The 17,793-nt window shown below is 39.0% G+C and overlaps 1 protein-coding gene across 2 annotated transcripts in view; it reads right to left on the reverse strand.

Annotated features, from left to right (window-relative positions):
• Positions 1-17,793, reverse strand: part of ALDH1A1 (aldehyde dehydrogenase 1 family member A1) — a 115,433-nt gene that overhangs the window by 2,907 nt on the left and 94,733 nt on the right. For both annotated transcript variants that reach the window (XM_075598143.1, XM_075598154.1), the window contains 4 exons: positions 17,509-17,693; positions 12,704-12,868; positions 11,068-11,225; positions 6,465-6,539 (listed from right to left, as the gene is read on the reverse strand). In XM_075598143.1, the coding sequence (XP_075454258.1) occupies positions 6,465-6,539; positions 11,068-11,225; positions 12,704-12,868; positions 17,509-17,693 (583 nt within the window). The remainder of the gene's footprint in view (positions 1-6,464; positions 6,540-11,067; positions 11,226-12,703; positions 12,869-17,508; positions 17,694-17,793) is intronic.

A 17,793-nucleotide genomic window follows, 5' to 3' on the forward strand; every position in this document is an offset into this window, starting at 1 on the left:
CTGTTCCGTGTCACCAACTGTCTTTCTGCAATCTCCTACTGGATGTCGGTAACAGGGGACTTATCCCTGTTCACAAATGTGCCTCTAATACAGCAGTGTGGTGGTTAACTGCTGGTAGGCAATTAACTAACACCACCTGGCTGATTACAAGTGTTAGAAAAAGCCTGCCTCTGAGACAGGAAGGGAGATTCCTTAGTCCACAACTGGGCTGAACCAAGGAAGGACGGATGTCTTGAGCGGCAAGCTGACAATAAGACAAAAGGGGACAAGATTCTAAACCTGGAGCCTTACATTGCCTTAGCACACAAGGGTGCGGATCCAAGAGAGCAGAGAAGCTTCCCCTACAGCAGCCCAGCTAACAGATAAGACTTTTCGTATAAGACTATTATCTATGTCTATGTATATTGATAAATGTCTCTATGATTTGGACTGGTGAATCGCTGGGCTAACCACGCAGTTAAAGAGAACTGGATCACAAGTGTATATATACTCCAGAGTGGAGCGGATTTTGTTTGCTGATTTAAATGTTTGCTGTGTTTAAAGCAACAGGCGCAATAAAGCTTTATTTTCATTTCACCTTAAAACAGTCTCCATTGCGTACCTCTGAACACGTCTCTTACAATGTCCCACCTTTATCTGAAGATTAACATGTCCAAAACAGAATTAAAACTCTTTCCCCCTTCCACTGCCACTCCTACATCCAAACTCTCCCTCACTATCAAAAATACCACAATCTCATCAACACCTCAAGCCCGCTGTCTAGGATTCATCTATGACTCTCTCCCTCTACTTTGTTCCTCACATTCCGTCCCTCACAAAGCCCTGCTGTCTACACCTCTAAAATATTACCAGGATATGCCCTTTTTACACTCATGATGCAACTAAAATTCTCACTCACTCCTGGGGCATATTCCATCCTACAATGAGAAGTCACATTACCTTTTGTTTCAACACTGCCCCTCATTCCCTTTAGATTGTAAACTCTTATCAGCGGGGCCCTCATTACCTTTTTGTAACTGTTTGTGCATGCTTGTCCATATTTGTATGTAACTGTTTATGAAATGATCAAATCTCTGTACCCCCAGTGAAACGTGATGTGGAATCTGTTGGTGCTTCTCAAACAAACAATAATAATAATAGTGTATTTGCCCGATTATAAGGCAACACCAAATATAAGGCGACCTTCTAATTTTAGAAGCAGCTGGAAAGAAAACACTCACACACACACACTAACTCTGTCTCTCTGTGTGTCTCTGTCTGTCTCTCTGTCTCTCGGTTTGACTTTCCTGCCATAAGCAACATTGCTGCCTTTGGCCCCATAGTGTAGCGTCCTGCATTTTACCCTTATACCTCTTACATCTGACTACTGATCGGCCCCCCCAGTGGGCGGGGCACGATTATAAGGCAAGTGTGTACTTTTCAACCTATTTTTTTTTAAATCGCCTTATAAATCGGGAAAAAACGATATTACTAAATGGATAATATATTGATATGTTCTATAACATTGATATGATGTATTTTTTATTAACTATTGTAGACAGCTGTCTGCTAACAAGTTGCCTGTAATGTAGCAGTTCCTGTGTGTGGGTCCTAACAAAGGGGACCACAGCCTGAGAGGTTCAACAGACTATTGAATATGGTAACAATGTTAGATACCTGAAACAAAGGAATATGGAGCCAACAAGTACACCACTTATTCCATGGCTACAATTGTACCCATAATGAGGCCACAGGGTACCTCCCGTACTATCTTATGTTTGGGCGTAAGGCTAGATTGCCTGTGTACCTGTGCTTCGTTGTGTCCTGAGATGGTACCTCACCCACGACATACATTCAGTATGTACAGAGACTTAAAAAACAGCTGTACAAGATCTATAAACTTGCTACTGATGCCTCCGAGTCCACTAATAAAGGAAACAAAGGATGCTTGACACAGGGTACAGGCCTAGAATTGCATGTGGGAGACAGGGTCCTAATTCAGAATTTAGGAATACCCAGCAAGCACAAAATCACAGATTGATGGAAGTCTAAACCTTATGTTTAACAGGTATAACACAAAACCCGAAAGGGTCCTGGGTGGTTCAAAACACTTCATAGTAACCACCAGTTTGGCAACTTCTAAGATGCTCGCCCAGTAAGGCTACCTCTACTCCAACAGTAAACACCAAGCAAAGTAATGGGCTATCTAGAAGTCAGGGAAGATCAGGTAATCGACCCGACCCGTTGCTAGGAGGTAAAGTAATGACTCTGAGGAGGAAGACATGTTTAGGGAGAAAGGAATGATAGGCAATTTATCCAATATTATGAACCACAATGATCCTGGGCATCCCCAGGACCCACCTGAGATATAGCACGAGTGATTCCAGAACTTATCAAGGGCTGCTAACGCCAAACTGGACCCTGAAGCTGAAGAATTGATCCCTCTAGCTTTCCCGGTTATGAAGCCGACATTGACGTCTACCAAAACTGAAGCCTACCCAGATGGTTGTCCCTACAGTCAGGGCCTAAAGAGAGACAAGTCAGGGTGCCAATTGAACTACAGGTGTACTCTCCGTGCCCTAAAAGAGAGATTAAGCCACCCATGAGATTGACATATGATTCCTCCAAAGTATCAGCTGAAGTCCTGGTAATTCGTGTAGCTAAATGGGTGATCCCCACGACACTTGATTTAGGTGAACCCAGGAAAAGTGGTGCCTCAAGGTGCACAAATGCCTCATAATGTGGAAATTGTAATTGCATGACATCAACTGTGTCTGTACTGATCTGTGCATATAGGGGAAGCAGTTGTTAAGATAGAAATGTTGTGTTGAGTTATGGTACGTGCTGTTATATATGACACTACTGTGAGATTGATGGTGACATCAATATTTCCAGCAGGGGGAGAGCTTCACCCCCCCCCCTCCAGGAACACTTATAAAGGAGGTTGATGGACATGTCTTCAGACCAGTGACTATGAACTTAGGAGAGGACTAACATCATTGAGTGTTAGGAAAGGAAGATGTCACAGGAGGAGGCACCAGAACAGAGAGAGATAAGCATGAGAGAGCAACACTGCAGTGGGGAGCCATCCCTGTCCTGAGAAACAAAATAGGAAAAGACCAGCGCAAAGTTCCTCCCATATGGACAAAGTTGGGGCAACCAAGGAGAGTACTGCGGAGAGACCCAAGTGAAGCTGTAGAACACAGAGGTTAGGGATCTGGTCAATAACCTTCGAGGAGATACAGTTAGGAAATCTCCCCTACTTCACAGCAGTATCCTTTTCAGTACATACAAATACAGTACACCAATCATTTGTGAAGTAACAGGCCTGCACAGATAACACCAGCATACAGATATATGAGCTCTAACTCTGTGCCAGCAACAACAGTGGTCCATTAAGTAGTATAGAGGTCACCAGGACTAAACCAGAGAAATTAAAGGACAATTGTGCACCGAGGTACTCTGCAAGTATAATAATTGTGCTCAGGGTCCTCCCAGTACAAGGACCCCTGTATATTAGTATTGTTTTCCATATACATAAAATATGGTCACCCCAAATTACACATGACATTCTGAAATTGTCTGACCTGTGCCAGGCCTAGTGCTGACTGCTCATTATCTACCACACACAGAGAAGGCGAACTCAGGCCCCTATCATAGTATCTCTACACTATGATATATAGGAAAGCAAATATATATAATTAAAAAATATATACAACTCCACCCCGTTATAATGCGGTGCTTGGGCCAAAGAATCACATCGCGTTATAAGCGGATCCCATTAGAAAAAAAAATTGCGCTTGAGAATTGCACCCCTCAGGGGTTCTGCGGCCGCCGGAGGGAGAGAGCTGGGATAACTCTCCCAGCTGTCCCGGGTCTGGTGGCGCAGCAGCACCCTCATGCAGGAGTAACCTGGCATCAGCAGCAGCAGCTGGCAGCTCTCTCCTCTCCCTGCTTCTGCCATCAGCTTCTGGCTGACAGGGAGAGAGAGGAAAATCAGTGCGAGAGCCAACGTGGTAGGAAGATCTGCATGGTACTGTATATACTGTAAGTTGGGAGCCACACTTGCCTCATGTTATAAGTGGATTTGTATTGTAACGGATCGCGTTATAACAGGGGTAAGCTGTATATTATCTAAAATTATTATATTTTGACAAAAGTCATACATTTAACATTTGTCTTAGTGTGCTACAGGGAAAAACACAGAGAAGATTTAAACATTTGATTTCTCACTGAGATTCTCACGTTTTTGTCATGCAGATGATAAAATGCAATCCTGCCCTAAATAATCTAGTACCACCTAAATAATAATAATAAAAATTTAAAATGTACTGCCTTACACATTGTTTTATTTTTAAGGATTACAATACCTCTGAATCAATGAGAGCCTATGGTTGCTATTTCCTTTCCCATAATCCCTTGTTTGTATCTTTATTTTTTATTTTTTATAGGCTTCTAAGTGAGTTCAGTTATGACATCAGACTAGAACTAATCATTGTATTTATATGCCATGTTAGTTTATTCTAAGCAACTAGGATTTTTAGTTGGACTTCCTGCTAGAAGACGTTTAAGAAGGATTTTGTGGAGTTGTTCCCTTTCAAAAGGTAAGGACACATTTTTTGTTCGAGTACAGGAGATTGCACCTTTAAAACAACTATAACCTGTTTCAGACTAATTTCCTATATGTTCTAAAAACCTCTGAATGCAGAATTTTAGGAAAATATCTCTCAAACCTAAATAGGCATATACAGTATATGAAAACAAAAGTGGTGCCATTTTTTCCACAAACAATCGGCACCATATGTATTAAAAGAAAAAATCCAATTGAAAGTCAAATCAAATTTTTATTTGATAAATCAGGTGTTATAGTTGTGCCCAAGAATTGCACTACATTTGCTTTGATACATACTGTATGCCTCTAAAGTCACTTGAATGTTTCTACATGGGGTAAATTGAGCAGTGGTCTATCAATAATATTATATTATAGAATAAGAAGTCTGTAACTCGGACACTACGTACAATACGCACGTTTTCTGCAATAAATAATAGATACGTGGTACAAAGTGCTCACAGATAAACTTTAGCAAGATGCCATGTTTTCCTACTTCCCTGCTATTATACATGATTCAGTACTTCCATTAAGTAAAAAAGCTTAAGCCCCAATCATATGGCTACCCTAATGCCTTTCGATGTGGGTGACACCGACCAGAACAATTTAGCGCTGCTCAATTAGAACAGTGACGTAACTGAAACCACTTATAGATATAAGCATTATCCCATTATTTATATAGCTCCATCCATTTTCTGGTCTTTTCTGGGAAAAGGACTGCTTTTTTTCCCTAATCATTATTTTGTTAAGATGGCTCGATGATTCAGATAAGATATTATTGTAAATAAGTGGAACTGTGTAACCTTTGCTGCACTGATTTTTTTTCCCCATCTGAGAATTTTGTGCTACATGTCATTGAGTTTGTTAATATGTGCCACTATGTAAATATAATAGTTAATGAGTGTACAATATTAACCACAGTGGATTATAACATGCCATTGTTTATTAACTGGTGTTGGAGCTCCCTCTGCTGATGCTACAACTGATTATTGGATGATTGGAAAATGCATATCATCTATTACTAACCCATTTAGAGATCTGTGAACTACAGGTATGAGACAACATTTACTAACAGGTTAGGACTGAACCAGGTTATTGGGCTAATTCTTCAATAATTTTAAGACACATTTTGTAGTGGGGAAACATACAGAAACGTGCATATTGTGTGTGTGTGTGTGTGTGTGTGTGTGTGTGTGTGTGTGTGTGTGTGTGTGTGTGTGTGTGTGTGTGTGTGTGTGTGTGTGTGTGTGTGTGTGTGTGTGTGTGTGTGTGTGTGTGTGTGTGTGTGTGTGTGTGATGTATTAGTAGTATGAATCAGGATGGAGATATTGGTCAAATTTCTCAATGTTGCCAAAAAATGTAAGAACACATACTGTACATGCCCATTAAACTCCTTTCTTCTCATCTATACTGATTTATTGGAAGTTATTGGAAACCCCATCTGACAATAATTGTAGTTATACAGACAGTGACATTTGTTTACATTGATTAATCTCATCAATCTATAGACTTTTTGTTCATTTTGAAAATAATCATTGTTAGTATAAAGTAATCCAACCATTTCAATATTGTAAAATTATTTTCAAGCACTCACTACACATGCAGATTATGATTTATAATAATGTCTGGAAATTGCTTGATAACGCTTGTTTCTCTTATTAATAACTGCATGCCAAGTTATTTATTGGCAACTGAACCCAGTAAACAACTACAACATACAGAATACTGTACTAAGCTAAATGACAGGAAAATCTGTTTTAGAATCTGACTCATATAAACATTTGGATCCTTTAGGTTGCTGAATCATATATGTTATTTAGACATGAAAACCCAGGGACCACTGATATTGAGACATGACGTTTTGTACCAGACTTACATTTCCCGTCCATTCCCTGACATTTTAAATCCTCCAAAGGGGCACTGAGAAGACATTGCACTGTAGCAATTAATCCTGAAAACAAAAATATTTCAAAATATTAGAACACATTTTGCTGTGCAATTCATACTTAAACATTGTGAAGCTTCTAAAGTTCTGTAACCAGCATGTATGCCATCAGTGTGAGGATCCTTTAAATTGAAGAGGCATATGGATTCAGGGAACAAATTAGAAGAAATTCATGTTTGTTTACAGCAGTGAGGAAAAGGAAAACTATATAGTATTAAAAAGAAAGGAAACGACTTTGCACGTAGATAATTGTATCTGCCATATTATATGTCTTATATACAGTACAGACATGCGCATATTTTGCTAAAGTTCAGGAATCCGGGAAAAAAATTGCAATCATTTTCTAAAAAATGTTCACGAAAAATGGAAAACGTGGCAATTTATGTTTGATGAGTATTGACAGTCAATGCACGTGGCTTGCTATATACTGTCATTTTTACTAAAATCGGGCAAAATTGCAGAAGTTTCAAGCACTGTAAACTTTTGTGAAAAGTTTGAAAAATTGCAAAATCTAAGAAAAAAAACTTGAATAATTTGCCAAATCATATAGTAGGTGAAGATGTTTGCGCGTGTTTAGTGTCAAACACTATTGATTATTTAGAAAAACCGTTTGACACAGAGTAGCTTCCTTTCTATGATTATGGAGTCGACAACAGCTTATGATTTCAGAAACTGATTTCTCCTCAGTAAGAGAAAGGGCAGGCAATATTCATTACAACTTTATAGTGATACTTCAATTTGAATTCATAGGAGTGAAATGTCTGACTGAACAACTATGGGCCAGTGGCACTGATCTCTGCCATGAATGCTTTCTTTTTTTTCCATAATGGGAACATGATACCATTTCCCATGGAATTAAAAGGAGGTAAAGGAAATAATGTGTGCCTTAACAAGGGAATAAACTGAAAGTGGGAATTACCAAACTATAAATATCTTCACCTGTAAACCGTACCTGAGATACTGTATAACATGCCGATTTCTTGTATCTGCTTATGGTAGAAGGTGATCTCTAACTGTAAGCCAATAACCAATAATTGATCCACTGACTTTCAATCCAAGGTTTTTTTTGATGACACACAGTATGCTCATGTTAATATGTACAGTATATCAATATGTAGATACAATAACACATTTTGGTTTTGTAGAGATATACTTATTATGTTAGATGGTAGCAAACGTAACGATTATTTTGTAGTGTAGTGAAGGAAAATCTTGGAAAAGAGAACTAGTAAAGAAATTATCTTTGGTTTACTTTGGCAGAAGCCACCAGACGTTGAGCAATTGGGATTAACAAGATAAAGTGCAGACACTGAGAACTTACTGTAAGTGAACTTGTTTCTTTTCCAGTACATCATAAAAAAAATCACAAACTTTCTGAGTCCCTTGAATTGATTGGCCAATCATCTGAACCATCTCATTTGTCCTCCCATACAGTTCTTAAAAAACCTGTAGGTCATATATACAGCGTGTCCATAAATTATTCACCCTATTACAAGCCTTAATAAATAATAATGGGGAGAATAATTTATAGACACCCTGTATATCTATTGCATTTTTGGTATGATTTATAATAATAGTTCAGGTTCAATTTGCAAGTCTCTTCTTCTGTTGTACGACTTAACTATTACAAACTATGTACATGTCACACACAAGTATATATGAATGGTATGGCGGTATGGAGTCCTGCAGGGTATATGCTGACTGACAGCCACAAGTGATAAGCTGTTGTTTTATTGTTTGATTCTACATGCATAGCTGTCAAGATAAAAGATTGAAAATGTGTGATAACTAATAATTGTAACAATTTAATTTTTTTAATGGAATGATTCTGATTTGAATCATCAAATGCTACTGGCACAAAGTATAGTGTATAGCAGTGGTGTGCAAAGTGGGGGGCACGCCCCCAGGGGGCGGCACTGGATTTGTTCGGGGTTAAGCAGGCGGTTGCAGAGGCCCCGCGCTCTTCCCCGAGGCATTTACATGAAATCGTGTGAGGTCTCTGCAACTCATTTACCGGGATTCTGCAGAGCTGGTAAGGCGCATTGCTATGGTAACGCAGCGTGAAATGACATCGCTGTGTCATGCGGAGTGATGTCACACGTCCATCTCCATGACAATAGGGTCACGTGATGTCACGCCACGTGACTCCGCGGCATCATTTAACACCGTCAAACAAGGTAAGGGTGGCGCAAAAGTGAGGGGAGAAGGCAGCGGGGCGCAGCTCAAAAAGTTTGCGCTCCCCTGATGTATAGGACTAAACTGAAACAATATGGCAACTAATATTGGTTCTATAAATTGTGTATAGTTTACGTTAACAGATTGACTATTCATAAATATCAGCCACGCTGACCATGTAGCATTCTTTGTGGCAAAGGGAGGTTATGTTCACATACATTGATATAGATTTGAAAGCATGCCAGGGCATCTACAACTATTACTCAAATTATATGAGAAAATATTTTATTTATGTCTAAATGTAAGAGCTTACTTCTTTTTCCTTGCACGACTAGCATACAAGTGTCGATAATCATTTTATCCTTGCTATTTCATTATATTATTGCGATGAATGGGTGTCAGGGAGAATAATGGTCACTCTAGGGGCCCTATTCTAGTAGGTTCGATAAGTGACTTATCGACAGTTTTGGGCACTTCTCGAGCGATTTGGCATGTGTAGCTATTCAGAAATCTTCTTGTGAGGATTCGTCATCCTGGCGGTTTGAGACCATCTCCTCACCTGAAATTTCCTGCTGTGACAGACACCCAGGAGGCGAAGTCTCACGGCCCCATTACACGCGTGCAGATCTTGCATGGCCTGTCGGCCCACCCGCGGGATCCACCTCTGCCCCCTGCTCTGGCGCACAACGTGTGCGCTAATCCAGCCTCCCGTCTGACTCACGCTCCAGTCTCCGCCCCTGCCCCGGTGACGGACAGGACTGGCATGGGAGTGACTTGCGCTCCAGTCTCCACCCCCTGACCTCAGTGATGCACTCGGTCCGCCTCCGTTCCTGATTCGCCTGCATCATAGGGCACACCTGTGTGCATCAGCAGCCTATATGATTCAGTTTCCTGGTTCCACCCTAGCTCTCCATTGGAGGATCTCCCTTTATATACCTTCTTGCTCCAGACAAGCACAGTCTTGTGTGACGCCGTGCCTTGCTGCATTCTGTTCCTGTATCTCTTCCCTTGACTTGCCTTGCCTGTTGATCCTGCCGCTGCCTGACCCTGCTACGTATCTGGGACTCCGCACCTCTCTACTCCTGATCTGGATATCATTCCACCTTCCACCAGTCTCCAATGCTGAACCTGGCTACGTACCCCGACGATCCGCTACTCTCCAATCCTGAACCTGGCTACGTACCCTGACGATCCGTTGCTCTCCAATCCTGAACTTGGCTACGTACCCCAACGATCTGCTACTCTTCTATCCTAATCCGGCAAGTACCCTCTACTACTCTCACATCTATACTCCTGACTTGGCTTGCATGACTAATCTACATTCTAGGCACTCCCGTGTGGCTGTGGGTTGGCGTTACTCAATTCCCTACCTCAGCACTGCGGTTGCGCTTTGTTTGTGGTGAGCTATGCATTACACTTCTATAGCATGCCAAACTCACTCGAGGTGCTGATTCCCAATCTATAACATTCCTGCACAGACAAACCGTGCGGGAGCTCCAAAAATGCTCAAACTCACATTTTTTGGTGTATCAAGCTATTGTGGTAGCTCCGAGATTCACACCACGGCTGCGACTCGCAGGATCTGATCTCGCCACGTGATCTGCGATGGGACTCTAAAGAGTCGGATTGAAGCCGGGTGTCTCTGGAGCTGCCCAGCATTAGTATCCACTAAGGTAATGAAGGGAGTTAACTCCTCCCGCAACCTTTCCGGTAGGCCTAACCACCCACCCTGGGGCAACTACCCTCTTCACCCACCCCCTCTACCCCCAACAAACCAGGTACTCTAGTTTAACCCCAGCTCTCTCTGTGCAGCTCTTACAGACTGCAGGCAGATCACAGGGGCAGAACTTAGAAAAAGATAGAGCTAAAGACACTGCTATCCCGAGCGGTATGGCATTTTTCTACCTCACGTTATCTGACTTGTTATAACTCTTTCTGAATCCCTTGACAACACAAATGTTAGACCGTGAGGTAAGGTTATACCAAAACGTTCAATTTGGCAGTGATTTTAGCAGAACTACAAGAAGAAGCCCCTGAGCATTCAGTTATGGTATCTCTAAGAATAGGGAGTCCTCTTCTGAGAGTGTCTGGGGTATCCAAGGGCCTATTTGACTTGTGTTATTACCACTATACAATGTAAAAAGTGCCCATTGGAAACAATGACGTATTGGTAATGGTCATGGGCTAATAGTCAAATTCAATTATATGTATTATTATTTTTTTTGCCTACTGCAATCATATGATATGAAATGGGGAACATGGCAAATGAACTGTATTTATGAACTGTTTTCCCTTTGGAGTTTATAAATGAAAAACAAATATTTAAATACACTGTAGCATCCTACAAATGTTTGCTTACCATACAGTCCCAGCTTGAAGAGCTGCAGCCATTGTCATTGCTGTATCCAAGTCTTTGGTGAAAACCCCTGCTGCTAAACCATAGGTTGTGTTGTTTGCTCTTTTAATAACTTCGTCTATGGTTTTAAACTTCATGATTTGTTGTACTGGACCAAATATCTATTGATATTGAAAAGGGTAAAAAATGGTATTGTAATACAATTCTGAACCATATTTTTTCTTCACAGCAAGAAACAAAACAGTTTATAGAACATAGCAAACATACAGTAATGAACACTGGGCTTTGTTACAAATCATTAACCATGTTACTCCCAGCTCTCTTGTTACTTGCAATTTTCTTTTAATTACAGAGGCAAATGTGAAATAAAAGTAATGCTACAGTATGCTGAAATAGCACAGAATATATCAAAATTATTTTACTGCGTAAGAATGTTCATATAAAACGTGCTGTGACTTGTGTAACTCAAGTATGAATAACAGCAATTAACCCAAAGTTTATGTTTTTAACACATTAAAACATCCTGCTGTAACTGTCTGAGGATTATACATGTTTAAAACACCAATGGCAGAGAAACAAAACCTATGTGGCTACTCAAACATTTTGAAAGTATTAGCCCAACAAATGCTTTGCAAGTGAAATAGAAGGCAAACCCTAAACTGGAAGGCACCAAAACAGACAGTGTATAAAAGGGAGGATTAGATTGAGATTGGAGGACCAAGTGGGACCAATAACAGGATGAGAACCAAACAAGTAGAAAAGAGAGATCGAAGAGGAACCGTTGTATGAGGGGGAAAAAAACAAAAACAGTAAATGGAAACAGAAACATATTGTCACCAAGACTGCTCTAATCCCACATTTTATCATATAATGCATGTGCTGTGTAAATAACAGTCTCAGGCTCAACCATGTACCTGACTTTGCTTTTAGTTAGGGCAGGTTTCTGGCTACACAAAGCTACTGTAAGTTAAAAGGTTTGACCACTCAGTCCCTATTTAATAAGAAAGCTTTTAGAAAAGGTCAATCAACTACTTCTTTGCTGTTCTCTTTCTCCTGTTTTTCTAATTTTCTAATATACAATAATCCTGATTCTTGCATTCTCTAAAATGAAGTAACTTTACAACCTGAAGCAATATTATGTCAAGTGACCTTGATCCTGGCTTTACTTGTAATCCTTATGACCTTTGCCTTGTCTGCACATTACGTTACCCTTGTAATCAATCCCATAAGACCTGTCTTTAGTCCTGTATGATATTAGTCTGTGACTTGGACTCTCTCAATCCTTTGTGTCACCTGAACTCTGCCCTACACCAGTCTCTCCATTGCCTTAACCCTGCCCCAGCCTTGGACTATTCCCTAAACCGTTTCTTAGCTTCCGTGCATAAGTTCATTTTCCTGTTCAAAATCTGTCATTGGTGTGCCCTGGTTTGTTCTTATATCGGGCATGCCTCTTAACAAAATGATGGGGTGGGGGAAGCACTCTAGTGTAGTTTTGATTAAACGTACAAGTATCCAGCTGCATGTTTAGACTAAACTACACTTGACATATCTATCTTCCTTATGCTAGCTAACGTAATGTGATAGTTTCAAGCACATTCATATTTTTTTGTTATAGATAGAAATGTGTCCTTAAACGTACTTCTTCTCTGGCGATGCGCATTTCATCTTTGACATCTGAGAAGACAGTGGGCTGAATGTAGAAACCTTTGTCTCCCCACGCAGATCCCCCACATTCCAGTTTTGCACCTTCTTTCTTCCCACTTTCAATTAACTCAAGAATTCTGTCATATTGTTGCTTGTTTATCTGCAAAAAAGATTGCATAGATTGTAAGCTCCATGGTGCAGGAACCTGTCTCTGTAAAGCGCTACGTAAAACTAGCAGTGCTATACAATAAGAACCAATTATTATTATTTATTTCTCCAGTTATTGATTTACTTGTTGCTATTCTTTAACACAAATGTGAAACTGTTACTTGCCACTGCACATTCGGTGACATATTCTATAAACTCTACAGTATAGACCAAACGACACCTCTTTAAAGAAGAATATGGGTAGCACCATGGCTGATACTATACCTCTCATATGAACTGAACTTGGCCCCTTTTAGACACACTTACCATAATATCCTCCTACTTTCTCTGTAAGATCTCCCCACTTACCACTTACATTGTAAGTTCTTCGGGGCAGGGACTCCTTTTCCTAATGTTACTGTTATGACTCAAGTGCTTATTCACAGCATACGCTATAATATTATGTCACATGTTCTACTGCTGTGAAATGCTATATAAATATATATATATATATATCTGTATATATAATATGGATAGCGCAATATAAATAAAGACATAATACATACAAAGACTCTCATTGATGAATGACAATAGAATAATATATATTCACATCTCGGTTTTAGTTTCATTGAGATAGATTAGTATGGATAAAAAATGCATTCAAATGAAATTCTAGACGATTTGTACTAATGTATAATTACCAACTGTGTTATATAATATTTATTTAAAATATTTCACGGAATTGAAAAGGGAGAATTTTTAAGCAAAATGGGTCCGGTTATTTGGGGATTGCATAATGGCTGGTAATCTAAACCATTTACATTGATAGACTATTGAATTCAGTACTAATCCTACAGCACAAAACATTTGATCTGGGAAATACATTTTAAAGCTTTAATTTCTCCCAATCTGGTTTTGATATTCCTGAACAGGCAAATACAATAATTCAGCACTAAACAAACATCTCAGTTTTCATAAGTAACAAAGCAGATGAAACATAAACAACTATTTAAACAGCAGACCCACATATCACGATATATTGGGGTTGTAAAAAAAAATGTAAATAGTTCAAACAAAAATCTGACATACTGTACTGTACAATATGTAGTATATTTGATATATGTTTCATACTTTAATATGTATCTAATTCAATCCATTTTTGCTTACATTAGACTTATTGTTGGCACCCTGAGTAAAATAGTTCTAATGAGTTCAAAAGCACAGGTCACCACTATCCTTGTCTGGGTAGCTACTGTATCCATGTATTTCTTAAGGCAGAATGACACAAACTAGCACTCAAAGTAGCTGAATAAGGTGAGTTTATTTTACAGCATTGAACTTATATCACTAAACGTATACATTACCACTGACCCCACTTTTCAGGAATGTTGATTTTTTTTTGTAATAGGAGTGCTGTGTTCTTAATGATAAGGGCCAATTTACTATGCAGTATTCTGCCATAAGACACATTTTGGTGCTGAAAATCACATTAGGGCCATGAGAATTAGCTGTAACATGTCTTAAGGCAGGAGACTGCTTAGAAAATATGGGCCCATATATGTATTTTCATAACCCAGTCTCTACACAGGTTGTATCTGATGCAGCTAATGTCTTAGGGATAACTTTGGAAAGAGCGTAAATGTTGATGTTTAATGTGCTCATTTCCATACCCACGCCATGAAATGTTGGTATTTGCAGTTTAAACATTGGGTGATGGTTTGGAGGCTTACACAATAGGGGTAATGTTGGTTATTTGTGTAATTTTCACCTCAAATTAAGAGGAAGTGCTTCTTGAGAGACTCTTATTATGTCTGAGTCTTTTACTTAACTTGGAATTGATTTTTGTTAAATAAAAATGTGAAAATGCATATAAGATGTTGTGTAGGTGGTATTTGTCTCCCGTACGTATACATGCTATCAATGGCACTAACTCTCCATTATCCTTCCGAGGGTGTGGACAGCATGGTTCCCTTTATCATACCTGGTGGTCCTGTCCAGTGCTTGTCCCACTATGGTTACAGGTCTTCACCTTTGCCAACACGGTGATAACTTCCACTCTAGCCCCAGACCCATGGCTGGCTCTGTTGGGCCATCCCCCACCAGAGCCAAGAAAATCTTATAAGCCAATATTACACTTTTTTTGTAAAAAAAAATCTATATTACGGCATAATAGAACAAGCAAATGGTTCCGGACGTAAACGGTATAAAGAAAAGTTCTTGGCACATATTAACGATGGAAAAAAATAACGGCCTACCTAAGGGATAAAAAAAAATAAAACGATATTTTTGCACATTTGGGAGCCATGGTTGACAAGTGAGGGCAGGGAGGGCAATGACTTGAATCAGGCCTTGTTATTAGAACCCTCTTGGGCGGAGTGTGCGGTCTAGGATAGTCATATCCAGTGATCAGATGGCACCCGAAGGAAAGAACAGGCGATGTGCCCCTTTACCCCACCACCCTCCCGTGTATTCTCCTCCTTTATTCTCTCCCATATATTTGATTGATTATTTACTTTGTATAATTTGTACTTTGATATGTATGATAGTCAATGTTAAGTATGTCCGTTTGATAACAATGCTGAGGTTACGATTGAAGTATATCATTTACGTTCACATGCTGAATGCCTTACCCTTTTTTTCTTCAGTACCCCATAAAAATTAAGAAATAAACCGTTGAAGCAAAAGAAAAATTGACACAAATCAATATTTATTTGTGTCTGCGTGGATTTTCAAATCCATGAATGAATAAATAATAGCTAAACAATAAAACTGTGACTACCATTTAAAAAATAAATAAAAATTAAATACCGAAAGACTAACAATTTCTAATATCTTCAATTATTGTTACTGTTTTATGGATTTACAATGACCATATATTTAAAACAAATTTAAAAAACGGCTATTTAGTACAGTTTTAAACATTTGCAGTGGGTAAATATACCACTAATGTTATCTTTTAAACATTGTTTATTTTATTTTTCAATTTCAAAAATATGTAAAAATGTTTAAATAAGCAAAGTTAAATCTTTAATGAAAATCATCCCAATAGGGCTTTTTTTCACACAAAAAAAATAAGCTTGGTGCAGCTGGGAACTAAATTAAAAGAACATCTTATCAGTATGAACGATTGAATAGGGATTTTAAGCTTTAGATCTTTCTTCGTGGAAAGTGATAGTCTGATTAGGCACCTAATGGAAAGTTAGCCAAAAAGTACATTTAGATTGCACAAACTATGCTGCTTGTTAAAATCTCAAACAACAAGCTCAATGTTCTGCCATGTAATCTCTGAACTAAGATATGGATTTCTTATCTGTTTTGTAAAAAGCTGTGCACATCACAATTCACCTTGGTAGCAGTTCAAGCGTTATGTTTAATCATCTAGCTAGGCCAAAGACTGAACACAACACTTTGGAGCCTTGCCAAAGGAGACTTGTTATTTGCTTGCACTTTTTGATCCCTGAGAATAGAAAGCCTGGGAACCTGCAAGTTCACATAGCTTTGATATGGCTGCTTTTTCTTAGATGTATAATTATGATACCTATTGGTATAATTCTGCACACTACTCTTTCATTAAGATATATATGAGGAAATACATCTATCATTATTGCAAAGCAAAATGCGGAACATTTGATCGTATATGCTTAAAGCAGTATACTTTTACGACTTCCATACTACATGTTGGACACCCTTGAGTTGAAAAGTACACTAAATAGAATAAAAAAAAGTAATCTTCACAATTTCTGAATGTTTAAATATCTATGGTAAAAATTCTCAAACAATTAATTTGCATAAGTCTAGAGTACGTTGGTCACATATGAATTTGAATGCATTGAATGAACACTGAGAATATATAAGAATGGCCTGTGCAAAACACTGGATAAAACTTTGTTCTTATTTAACATTAGCTGTATATCTGCTATTAAGTTTACTGCGACACAATCCTTTTTAATAATGTACTGTAACCATTGGTGCCTCTGTCACAATCGTAAGGACAGACTGGTTTCGATCTTATATTACTGTATCTTAGATTTTCTAATCTGTGCTATTCCATAGGACTCCATCCAGTGCCCAAAGTGCCTCACAGTTCATTTATATGAATGGGCCCTAATGTGTATTCCGACGCCATAATGTGTACTATTATGGTATAGCACCGCTTGGTAAATATGGGACAATGGGGGAGATTCTCGAACCTTGAATATGGGTTATCATACCATGATCCCCCTTTTACTGCCATTCAAGACAATGGCAGTTAATGCAGGATCACCTTCTGATCATTTGTATCAGAGGTTATAGAACATCAAAAATGTTTTTGTCACTTAGACACTCTTTCTTCCATTTTTAGTGTTACAGTTCAAATCTGCTGTTTAATTATACACAACCAATAAATCCATTCTAGCCATTAAATCAGGCATCCGCTGCAAAGACATTTCCTAACAAGTTGCAAAGCTAATCATGTTTGCTTTCATGGGAAAGGCACTTGAGCGTGATAACTCAGAGAAGTCAACATACAGTACCTTGCACAATATTTACATACCTGCATATCTATAGTACTGCCTAACAGTAAAATGAGCTGTTATGAAGAGAAAAAAACAGACCAGGACAAGCATTTAATAAATGTCAATACTGCACTGCCAAGAAATGAACAAACCCCACCTGTGGACCTTGGTGTACTCCAGGACTAAAAATATCTCCCAGGACCCGTTTCTTGGCTCTCTCAACACTCTTGCGCACAAATTCCTTATAGATAGGTTCTTCCACAAAGATCCTGGATCCAGCTATGCAGCACTGACCTTGATGGTAGAACACACCTTGATGGGCCTGCTCAACTGCATAGTCCACTGAAATGAAAACAAAACCTGTGATGATCATCTAACTAGTTATTACAAAATGATATTTATCTTTGTCATTGGCAGGGGGTGTTGTTTAGAGAACTTTTCA

This window comes from Ascaphus truei, chromosome 1, assembly GCF_040206685.1.
Source record: "Ascaphus truei isolate aAscTru1 chromosome 1, aAscTru1.hap1, whole genome shotgun sequence".
NCBI lineage: Eukaryota > Metazoa > Chordata > Amphibia > Anura > Ascaphidae > Ascaphus > Ascaphus truei.